The sequence below is a fragment of the Dipteris shenzhenensis genome, chromosome 11 (genome assembly GCF_047967505.1).
Source record: "Dipteris shenzhenensis isolate YYH24624 ecotype China chromosome 11, Dip_SZ_1.0, whole genome shotgun sequence".
In the NCBI taxonomy this organism is placed as follows: Eukaryota; Viridiplantae; Streptophyta; class Polypodiopsida; order Gleicheniales; family Dipteridaceae; genus Dipteris; species Dipteris shenzhenensis.
In genome coordinates this window covers 8158159-8169468 of record NC_141606.1, presented here as the reverse complement: position 1 = coordinate 8169468, position 11310 = coordinate 8158159, and the positions used below count along the sequence as shown (strand labels likewise).

Sequence of the window (11310 nt, the reverse complement as noted above, 5' to 3'; positions counted from 1 at the left end):
GGATGGGGGAAGGGGGAGAGAATTCAAATTCAAAATTCAAAATTCAAAAGTTTGACTTTAGAGGATGGGGGGACGAGGGAGAGAGAGAATTCAAATTCGAAATTCGAAATTTTGACTTTTGAAAAAGTATCCCCTCCTTGGTGTAAGAGGTGTAAGAGATGGGATCAACTGGGCTTAACCCACCTAGGTAGGGGGGGTTAGGACTCCCTTGGACCCCACAAGAGGACTTGCATTAGGCCTAATCCATTTCTTAACCCATTCCTTATGAGGCCCTTTGAGACCCCAATTCTCCCCTAATGCATTGTGGTGGTCCTTAAAAGAGATCTTTTTTATCACAAAATATTTGAAACCATCTATAACCTCCTTATTCTCAACTTGCCGTTGGTCTCCTTTCTCTTCCTCCTAGCAAGCTTCATGTATGACCCCAAGAGGTTACCAAGGATGACTCTAGGACTTGCTTGGGTACCCACTGATACCTCTTGGCCGTTATCATCATGGATGTTGTCTTTGCCTTGGGCTTCCTATAACTCAACTACATGTTGGCATTCCAAGGAAGAAACTTCTACTAGATCATGCAATAGGCCAAGCTTTAGAGCATTCAATTTGCCAAGTTTGCCAAGCAATGGTGCCTTTCCTCCTCCTCTTTTTCGTGCAGTTGCCAAATTGTTGGTGTGATCTCTAGCATGTGAGGAGGTGCAATGATGGCCCAAGCACTGAAATGGCTCAATGACCTACCCCATTTGAATCCTTTACAAATTGGGTGGTGCATATGAGAGAGAGAGAGAGAGAGAGATGCAATGCTAGGAAAAAAATAATTTCCCAACTAAACACCGAGTTCGAAAATTTCTCAAAGTTTCACATTTATAACTAAAATCTTGAATTTTATTCCTTGAAAGTAAAGGCAGATCCAATGGAGTAGGTCTCTAACTTGTCGTAGATGGGTCATACTACTTGTCTTATGAACCGAGGCAGGGTAGTCTGCACTCTGTAGACTGCAGACTGCAGTTTGCAGGCAAGGTATGTCCACTCTCACACTAGAGGGTATGTAGATGAAAATACTGAACTGGAAGGGAAATGAGAGCATGTTGGTGGAGAGCCGATGGTTCACAGCATGGACAAGACTAATCCTAGCTTTGAACTTTGCAGAACTCTATCACAGTCAGCGCATTCACCATGCACACCATTTCCATCCTGGCAAAACCTGCCGCTTTTGCCAAGTCTTTGAACTCCTCCTCCGTCCGCTCTTTGCCTCCTTGATTGTATGCAAACATCATCAGATCCATTTGATACGCAACGCGAGCCCTTGGTCCAGTGTCGACTGCGGCTGGTAGTACTGCATCGACTACTATCACTTTCCCATTTTCTGGCAGTGCCTTGTGACAATTTTTGAGAAGCCTTAAACAATGCTCATCGCTCCAATCGTGCAAGATCCACTGCATTAGCCAGGATATCCGAATTCAGAGTAGTGATAGATATTTGGAGAAATGGCTTTCAAATAATATTCGAGTGTGGAGCCGTTTAGCCAGAACATTTCGTCAATTCCCCAGAAAAGGTGAAAGACAAATCCATTCCGCAGCCGAACATTATCAACACAGTAGCCTTTAGTGGTAAGTGAGATGCAAAACCTTCATGAAAATAGCCTCCCCGGATGGCACGCTTTCGAACATGTCTCCCGCTACATGTTGTACCCCTGTGGATGTTTTGAGACGAATCAGAAACCAGAAAAGAGTGGGCATTTGCAAAAGCAAGATGTTCGAGAAGGGCATTTGCAGGTCTACCCGAGTAAGTAGGAGCAGCCGCGATTACATGTGGCTGATCGAAGTTGATGCCTCTAATGTGAGGATGCCGTGACACAATCATGTCCAAGCATGTACCGAGACCTCCACCCACATCAACAAGGCTAGTCAAGCCGTCCAAGCCGTCGTATGTGTCTAACAAGGCCTGAATAATTAGCTTTGTGGCGTCTGCCATTGTACAATTGAATAATTCGTCATATCGTAGATCCTCTTTGCCGTAGAGGAATGCGCCCTTCCCATGGGCTTTGGTAAAAGGCTCTCCACCATCTAGCACTGCTTCAGCTAAATGATGCCAGGTGTCCATCAACACCTGATCCTGGAGGAGAAGCACAATCGGAGCAAGCGACGCGCCATCCTGTTTGACCATATACTTGCAGACTGGGGTGAGACCATACCTTCGGAACAATTTTCCATCCACGGCGGTTTCCAAGGACGAGCTTAGAATGGAATGGGAGGCAAGCACTCGTAGGATACGGTCTAACGAAACTGCGGCTCTATGATTTGAGACGTTGGGAATTCGAGCCACGATTTCGTCGGGTGAGAGCTGAGACCCAGCACCAGCGGCGGCCAAGATTTCGAAGACGTTCAAGTGGATGGAAGCTTTCAAAGCCATGGGCAAGCAACAAAGGGAGCCGAGCTCGATGGTTCGAAGCCAAGCGGGATCGAGGACACCGGGGGGCAAAGCATGGGGGGGCACAAGCGAGGGACTATCACGGTTCATTGAGAAGAGAGACGTAGAAGCTGTTAAGGATGATGAGAAGATGGAAAGCAGAAGAAGCTCATGTTGCTCTAGGATTAAGGGTATGGGCAAAGTGGAACCCTTGCCCACTAACTTCCTTGTCGAGAAATAGGAACTTCTGCTGAAAGGGCACCTCATAAGGGGGTTAGTACTTACCCATCGAAAGGGGCACCTCATCGGTGGGTAGTACTTACCCATCTTTCGAACCTTAGGAATGACGTTGTGTTCTTGAAACCGATACTTTTTTTTGGAAGGAGGAATTGGACCTATGTTGCCTTGATGTAATCTACGCCAAGAGAATGATACTTTTTTTGGAAGGAGAAATGAGACCTACGCTGCCTTAGCGAGAATATGGATGTAATCTCCTCTTTCCCTCAGAAAAGGACATACTTTTTTCTTCTTTTCTGCTGCAATTATTTCTTTTTGGTAATATGAGATACCTTTTTACCCACAAAAAAAAGAAAGGAGCTTAGGCTTAATCTTTACGAGTACTGAATTAACCACAGACACCCCAAAAAAAGAAAGGACATGTGGCAGCTTGGAGGAGAAAAGCCTGCCAGGTGTCACAAAGAAGGAGCTCTTGGATGGAGGCTTAGAGGGGGGAGGAGGTGGAAAGACAAGAGGCAGCGTTGGGGGCAAGGAGGAGATAGAAGGTCAATGGAATGTAGGAGATGGAAGGTCACCTTCGAGAGGAAGGAGGAGATGGAAGGTTAATAGAATGAAAGGAGGAGATGGAAAGTCTCAGAGCCATGGGTTAAGACTTAGCCGAAATTTCAAAATCCAATACAAGTATGTGAGGCGAATTGATTAGCAATTTAAGAATCAAAGATCCACCTTCAATTGGGGAGTGGTTGAGGATGGTCATGCATCTTTGCCCATGCAAAGCACGAGTTCAGTACTCGTTTTGGCTAAGTCTTAACCCATGGCTCTGAGACCTTCCATCTCCCCCTTTCATTCCATTAACCTTCCATCTCCTCCTTCCTCTTGAAGGTGATCTTCCATCTCCTCCATTCCATTGACCTTCTATTTCCTCCTTGCCCCTAAAGCTGCCTCTTGTCTTGCCACCTCTTCCCCAAAGCTTGCCTCTTGTCTTTCCACCTCCTCCCCCCTCCAAGCCTCCACGTCCGTACTAAACCTATGCAAAGCACAGACAAAGATGCATGACCATCCTCAACCACTCCCCATCTGAAGCTAGTGGATCTTTGATTCTTAAATTTTGGCCAAGTTTTAACCCATGGCTCTAAGACGTTCCATCTCCTCCTTTCATTCCATTAACCTTTCGTCTCCTCCTTCCTCCCAAAGGTGACCTTCCATCTCCTCCATTCCATTGACCTTCTATCTCCTCCTTGCCCTTAAAGCTGCCTCTTGTTTTTCCACCTCCTCCCCAAAGCCTACCTCTTGTCTTTCCACCTCCTCCTCCCTCCAAGCCTCCATGTCCGTACTGAAGGCGTGCTTTGCATGGGCAAAGATGCATGACCATCCTGAACCACTCCCTATTTGAAGGTGGATCTTTGATTCTTAAATTTTGCCTAAGTCTTAACCCATGGCTCTGAGACCTTCCATCTCCTCCTTTCATTCCATTAACCTTACATCTCCTCCTTCCTCCCAAAAGTAACCTTCCATCTACTCCATTTCATTAACCTTCTATCTCCTCCTTGCCCCTAAAGCTACCTCTTGTCTTTCCACCTCCTCCCCAAAGCTTCCCTCTTGTCTTTCCACCTGCTCCTCCTTTCAAGCCTCCATCCAAGAGCTCCTTCTTTGTGACACGTGGTAGGCTCTTCTCCTCCAAGGGTCATTGTTTGCTTGGGTGTAGCCATTTTTGGTGAGGTTTAGGGACTTTTCTATATATGGGTATCTTGCATGATTTGTCTCCAAAACCCATAGCTTGCAACACAGCAATGATGCAGCCCCATTCTACACGATTGTAAGCCTTATCAAAGTCGATGTTCAGTAGGATAATTTCCTCCGTATTACCCCAGGCATGCTCTAGGGTTGAGATCACATTTAACACATTGCCTTGGATGTGCAAGTCCCCTTCACAAAGCCATATTGTTGACTGGAAACTGCCTTAGGGACAAGGTTGGCTATTCTTGTAGCTACCATCTTAGCAATTAGCTTGCATGATACATTGAGTATAGAGAGAGGCCCTTGAACCTCTCAGAAGGATAGAGCTTAGGAACAAGCCTAATGAGGCCTTTGTTAACCTTGGGAGATAGAGACTCCCTTCCCCAACAGCATTGGCCATCCTGACAAAGTAATCCCTGACTATGCCCCAAACTGCCAGGTAGAACTCAACAGACAAACCGTCTAGACCAAGGCTTTATTCTTCTTCATGTGCAGAAGCACCTCGTTGGCCTCCTCAACAGTGAATGGCTACCCAAGGGCCAACATCTCATCTACAGGTAATTTCCAATCAACACAGTCCAGAAGGAGTTGCCTCGCTTTGAGCTTGCTCTCTGATCTGACCTCAGTTGCTTCCAAAATTGCCTCTAAGGAGGACTTAATGTGAAGGCTGATGTCATCCAGTTCAGTATTCCAATGGTCATTTTGATCTTGAGGAACTAGCCCAATGGTTGTTTGTGATTGAGCTTTGGGATAGTTTACTTATTTCTTTTCTTAAACTAGTCTTGGACTAAATGTGATTTTGTCCTAAACCAGCCCAGTGGTCTGAACATAATGCAACAGTAGGCTGGTTCAGTTCAATCACCAGTGATGTGATCCTGAACCAGCATGGTTGAATAGACATTCGTTGTTATCCAGCCCGGTGGCATGGTTGAGTGAAAAATTAACAGCAATATATTTTGCAATATATTATTATTTTACTAAACCAGCCTGATGGTTGGAACATCATGAAACCATGGCTACTTCAGCTCAATCACCAGTTATGTGATTGTTCTGAACCAGCGTGGTTGAACAAAAAAGCAATGTGGAGTGACAATAGGGATGATGTTTCTTAGTTGTCATAGAGTGACAATAGGGATGCTGTTTCTTATTTGTCTTATGGTGATGAAGTGGTCCGGGCTCAATGATAGAGGATCATATTTAACTAAAAGAGTTGTGGAAGGAAAAGCAATGTGGAGTGACAATAGGGATGATGTTTCTTAGTTGTCATAGAGTGACAATAGGGATGCCGTTTCTTATTTGTCTTATGGTGATGAAGTGGTCCAAGTTCACATAAACTATGGAAAAAAACCTTGAAAGTATAAACTATGTACAAACAACCTTGAAATTGTAAATCCAAAGAGATTTATTATTGCGATTTAATTTCCTCCCTTGAGTCCTGCCCTCTCTCCCTCCACTCAGTCCCCATCTCCCTCTTTTGAGAGATGTGAGCAAAGAAAACCTATTTTTTCTGCGCCCAACACCCTGTGCCTCGTGTTTAAACTCCTTTTAAAAAAATTAGTTATATTTTGGAGTGCTAGGACAAGAGCAAAAGAAGCGAGTGCGAGTGTTGGAAAGGCCAAAGCGTGTATGAGACTAGTAGAGAAGCGAGCGAGGATAGTGAAGAAGAATGGGAAAGCCGCATGCTCTGGTTGTAGCGTTCCCAGGAGCAGGGCACGTAAACCCCATGCTGCACCTCGCCATCTCCCTCGCCCGTAGAGGCATTGCCATCTCCTTCGTCGTCTCCGAATTCGATGTCCAACGACATACCTTGCCCATCCCCCCTTCCCTTCCCTTCACCACCCTCCCCCTCCCCGATGGCTTCCCCCCTCACCACCCCCGCGTTACCGATGTCGTCGAGTTTGTCCGCTCCGTCTGCTGCAGCGACAGCATGAAATTGCCCCTCGAAGCATTCTTGCGCACTTCCCAAACTGGTGATTGCCCCGTCACTTGCATCATCAGCGATACTGTCATGCTCTTTGCCCAAGATGTCGCCACCAAGTTCTCGATCCCCTACGTTGCTTTCTGGACTCAATCGGCTGCCAGCTACACGCTCGTGCTTCAAGCGGCTAGAGGAGACCTTCCTCCACAAGGTTCTTTGCTGGGCTGGTAGCTGTTTGTGGCAAATTGCAGCAGTCGATTCGTCTATCGATAATTTGATGGTTCTTCTGCTTTATATCAGATCCCGATGGTCTCATCACTTCTCTCCCCGGAATACCACCACTGAAGCAAGATGAGCTGAACCCGTTTCTACAGTCCGATGATCCGACTGACATAATGTGTCACGTCCTTACGAGTCCTTTCCGACGTATCGAAGCAGCTAAATGGATTATGCTGAGCACCTTTTACGAGCTGGAGCCTGAGGCGATTGAAGCTTTACCGAAGGAGCATAAGATCCTACCCGTCGGACCACTTCTACCAATTGAATTCTTTGAGCCTTTATCAGAGACCTCTCCTGAAATCTTATGCGAGAAAGAGGACTGCTTGAAATGGTTAGACACCCAGCCACCGGCGTCTGTCCTCTACATCGCCTTTGGAAGCAACGCGGTCATCTCTCCGGAACAGTTTCTCCAGTTCGCTGAGGGCTTGGAAGCGAGCGGGCAACCATTTCTCTGGGTGCTTCGCAAGGACCTGATCAACGGGCATTCCGCGGTACTTCCCGAGGGTTTTCTGGAGAGAACGAAAGGCCGTGCCAGTTTTGTGTCGTGGGCACCGCAGCTGAAGGTGCTGCGGCATCCTTCAGTGGGCGGATTTCTGACGCACTGCGGGTGGAACTCGACGCTGGAGGGCGTAGCAGCGGGGGTACCTCTGCTGTGCTGGTCATACTTCTCGGATCAGAAGATGAATTGCAAGTTTGTAGTGGAGGTGTGGAAGGTTGGGCTACGCTTGGAAACGACGGAAGGAGACTTTGTGGGCAAGGGCGAGATAGAGGAGAAGGTGAGAGAGCTGATGCAGGCAGAGAAAGGGAGGGTGTTGAGGGAGAGTGCTCAAGGCTTTGGGAAAGTCGCCATGAAAGCTGCCCACAACCAGGAAGGCAGTTCCTCTCGAAACTTTCAGCGTTTTGTGGACTCCATGGCGTCCCTGTCTTAACCATGTGTACATTCGTAGTCGTCTCTATCTATGAATACTCTCGGCTACCTTTCATAGTCCCTCTGTCTTTGTCAACATTACCACATTGCAGTCTTCGAACAAGGGAGCTTGTTAGTTGGAACTTAGATGCATAAATGTTTTTTATCTCTTGACAAGACGAGTAGCATGACCCGTCTACGACGGGTTACAGACCCGCTTCGCTCGGTCTCAAAGTTGAGACCATAAGTTGCCTTTAATTTCGAGGAATTAAATTTAAGATTTTAACTATAACTTTAAGAAATTTCCAAATTGTATCTCCATTCTCTCTCTCTCTCTCTCTCACACACACACACCCACACACACACATATAAATCTCAACATTTGTAAGCTTTTTATTAAATTTTCTAATCAAATCCAAATGAATCCCTAGGAGTTCCTTTATTAATAATATGATCTAAATTAATTGAATTAGATTGACCGACTATAATCAATCATCACATTAATTATTATATATTGATTTTTCATTTGAAGGTATAAATAAAATATATATTATTTATTTCACACACACACACACATGAAGAATTTTTATTTGAACATTAAAATGACGTTAATTAAAGTCAAGTCCTAAAATTGAAGAAATGCAATTTTGGAGAAGCTTGTTTTTAAAGAAGAGATGTGTGTATGATGATAATGTTTGTATGTTTGCTTAGGAGTGTGTGGGTTTTTTTGTGCATTGTGGATGATTGCATGTGTGTCTACGTGTAGGCCAATGCAAGTGGATGTATGCATCTATATGTCCATGTGCAATCCAATATGATTGTGTACTCATGTACATGTGTGCTTGTGTCCCTATAAGTGTCTATATATGTTCATGTGATGTATGTGCACCTTTGAATGCACATGGCTAGAATATTTGCACCCATGCACATAAGTGTGTCAATTCCATCGATCTTGCACCATGTCTCTATCTGTATAAACATACATATATACACACGTACGTACATACATACGTATGTACATTTGTATGTACGTATAAATGTACATACGTGTGTGTGTGCACACGCACGTGTGCGGGTATGGCTAGAGGCTTGAAGGTGGTAGCTTGTTGCACAAAGGCCACGTGTCATTTCATGGCAATAACTCACCGCAGGCCCACTCCACACACATGGTTGTCAAGCTTGTGTCTTAGCCTCTCTTGCTACATGTGGAGTCGTTTGAGCCTATCTTCTAGAGCCCTCACAATGTGCCACATATTTGAAAATAAAGCATAAACCCACCCTATTGCCTTGTTACCCACATGTGTGTGTGTGTGTGTGTGTGTTTGTGTGTGCGTATGTTTACTCTCTCTTTCTCTCTAAACATGAAATGTATAAATATAAATAAATATCATATATATAATATTCTCTCTCTCATGCCTCCAAAAAGTGATAAAAATTAAATGAAAAGCATTTAAAAAACGATTAATTTAAAAGGCAATTTATATATGTGTATATATATATAAATTAAACATGAAATGTAAATATTGTATACATAATATAAAGTCTCTCTCTCTCTCTTTCTCTCTCTCTCTCGCCTTCAAAAAGAAATAAAAATTAAATGAAAAGCATTTGACAAAGGATTATTAAAAGGTTTTAAAAATGTTATGTGTGTGTGTGTGTGAATATATAAACTAAGCACAAAATTTTGAAAAAAAAATCTCATTTAAACCACTCACTGCCGTGGCATCGCACGTCAACAACTCGCCTCGTGGCTGCCTGACAGACAATGTGCATCCATGTGGACTGACATGTGCCTGCCTCACAACCCCTCATCCAGACTATGCTTCCCCTTCTACTGTTGATAAAACAGCAAAAGAGGTCAATCACTGTGCTCTGTCTGTTGCGTTGCCAACTATGCTCTTCTGTGTTGCCATCCACTCTATCAGTGTGTAGCCAATCCTTCAGCTCTACTGTTCCAATCTGTGTGATTGTTCTTTGCTAGGCACACTCCATCACTCGTTAGCTGTGAAGACCAGTCACCGTGACACCAATCTATTCTCACATCTCTGGTCAGTCCCATTGCCAAAGCTCCCAACTCATATCTGCTTGCTGTCTACAGTCATGACTTGCCGCCTCTGAGTCCTCACTCGTGTTAGTAGATGGCTTCTCTCTTCTACCTTGCTCCTACACAGTGATGCCCAAGTGCCTCTGCTATGGCGTGTCAAGATGGAAAGGGCACCATAACAACACATGGCAAATCTCCTAGCTCTCCCTCCACTCCACCTCTTATTGCCAAAGATATTTCTGTCCAACCACAGAAGGACACAATACAAAAGAGAGGCTTAGAGTCCCACCAATACATGGTCCTCTGACCTTACCAAAATGTTGTACTACTATCTTGCTGTCACTCTCTGTCAGTGATCCCTTCCACCTTGCTATCCGGGTACCCAGCCTAGGTGGGCAGCACCTTGAGCTAAGACTACAGCCCTTGTATGTCTCCTTCAGCTCCTATGTATAGGCCCAAGGATGGACCTATTGCTGCTGCTCCTTGCTATTGCATTGCTGCTCCTTCCTACTCCTGGATTGGTGCTCCAAGTGATGCCTTATGAGCCCTAGAAGGGGCCCTTTTATAAGGCCCAAAACCAACCAACCGACCCAGTAGGGGGAAATGGGCCAACGCAGCAGCCCCCCCTATTGGCTGACCTGCCTACTGGGCTGAGCCAGTAGGGCTCTATTTAAGGCCCCACGGCCAGCCCTTTTACTACTGCTCCCGGCCACCTGGGTGCCTAGCATAACTGCCCTATCCCAGGGCCTATTGTAGGCCTGCCACCTGCCCTATCCTAGGGCCTATTGAAGGCCTTTCTACTCTTGGATTGCTGCTCCAAGTGATGCCTTATGAGCCCCAGAAGGGGCCCTTTTATAAGGCCCAAAACCAACCGATCCAGTAGGGGGAAATGGGCCAACCCAGCAGCCCCCCTATTGGCTGACCTACCCACTGGGCCGACCCAATAGGGCTCTATCTAAGGCCCCATGGCCAGCCCTTTTACTGCTGCTCTTGGCCACCTGGGTGCCTAGAATATCTGCCCTATCCCGGGGCCTATTGTAGGCCTGCCACCTGCCCATAAGCCTCGCCTATTTGCTCCATCTTCCCTGCCATTTGTCCAGGGCCTTTCCTGGCCCAAACCAAGGTCCAATGCAAGCCCTAAGGGTTTGCCAGACACCTATAGATCTGCACCACAGCTGCACCTCCTTCCTGCCTTGGATCCGCCTTTTGTCAGGCCACGTGGACCTCTATATAGTCTGCTCCAAGCATCCGTACCAAGTTGTACCCATGCTGACAACATCGTGGTCTTTCTCAGTCTCTTTACGCAGCCTGTTGTTGTCCATCTTGGGGCCAGGTACTCATTTCTTGTGTTGCACACATGGCTACCCATGTGCTGCCCATGTGGTAGTCCCCTTGCTCTACTGTGAGGTGCTTGCCCATGTGGCAACCCCCTCTCTTTCTTTTTCCCTCGGGGCATGCTGCCCACAAAGACATCCAATCAAATGCTCATGTGGTAGCCCTGGCCCTAGGTCCACCTCCCCCACGCTCTCCTCATTTGGGAACTTACAGATGGGGAGGTGACCTGCCCATTGCCAACATAAATGTATTCCCAATAGGGCTGAATACAACTCAAAGAATAAGTACTGTATGGAGGGATAAACCCTCACTGTAGATAAGCAAAAGAGGGATGCTTTGATGCAGACCGTAATGCTGCTGCTGCTGTTCAAAATGAAGGGGCCTGGAGGATGTCCTAGGCCTGGAAGATGCCAAGGACGAACCAGATTCGCTGCTCCTAATCCTAGC

The 11310-nt window shown here is 46.1% G+C and overlaps 2 protein-coding genes across 2 annotated transcripts; one reads left to right on the top strand and one right to left on the bottom strand.

Moving 5' to 3' along the window:
• Positions 1–889: 889 nt before the first annotated feature.
• LOC147896576 (caffeic acid 3-O-methyltransferase-like) lies at positions 890–2627 on the bottom strand. The gene is made up of 3 exons (XM_087381361.1): positions 1779–2627; positions 1626–1690; positions 890–1433 (listed from the first exon to the last, which is right to left on the bottom strand). The coding sequence occupies exons 1-3, from the start codon at positions 2515–2517 to the stop codon at positions 1128–1130; spliced, it is 1110 nt and encodes a 369-aa protein (XP_087237487.1). The 5' UTR covers positions 2518–2627; the 3' UTR covers positions 890–1127.
• A 3356-nt stretch (positions 2628–5983) lies between these two features.
• Positions 5984–7542, top strand: LOC147896575 (UDP-glycosyltransferase 85A1-like). Its single transcript, XM_087381892.1, has 2 exons — positions 5984–6509; positions 6599–7542. Exons 1-2 carry the CDS (start codon positions 6047–6049, stop codon positions 7504–7506), a joined length of 1371 nt encoding a protein of 456 aa, XP_087238018.1. The 5' UTR covers positions 5984–6046; the 3' UTR covers positions 7507–7542.
• The last annotated feature ends 3768 nt before the right edge of the window (positions 7543–11310 follow it).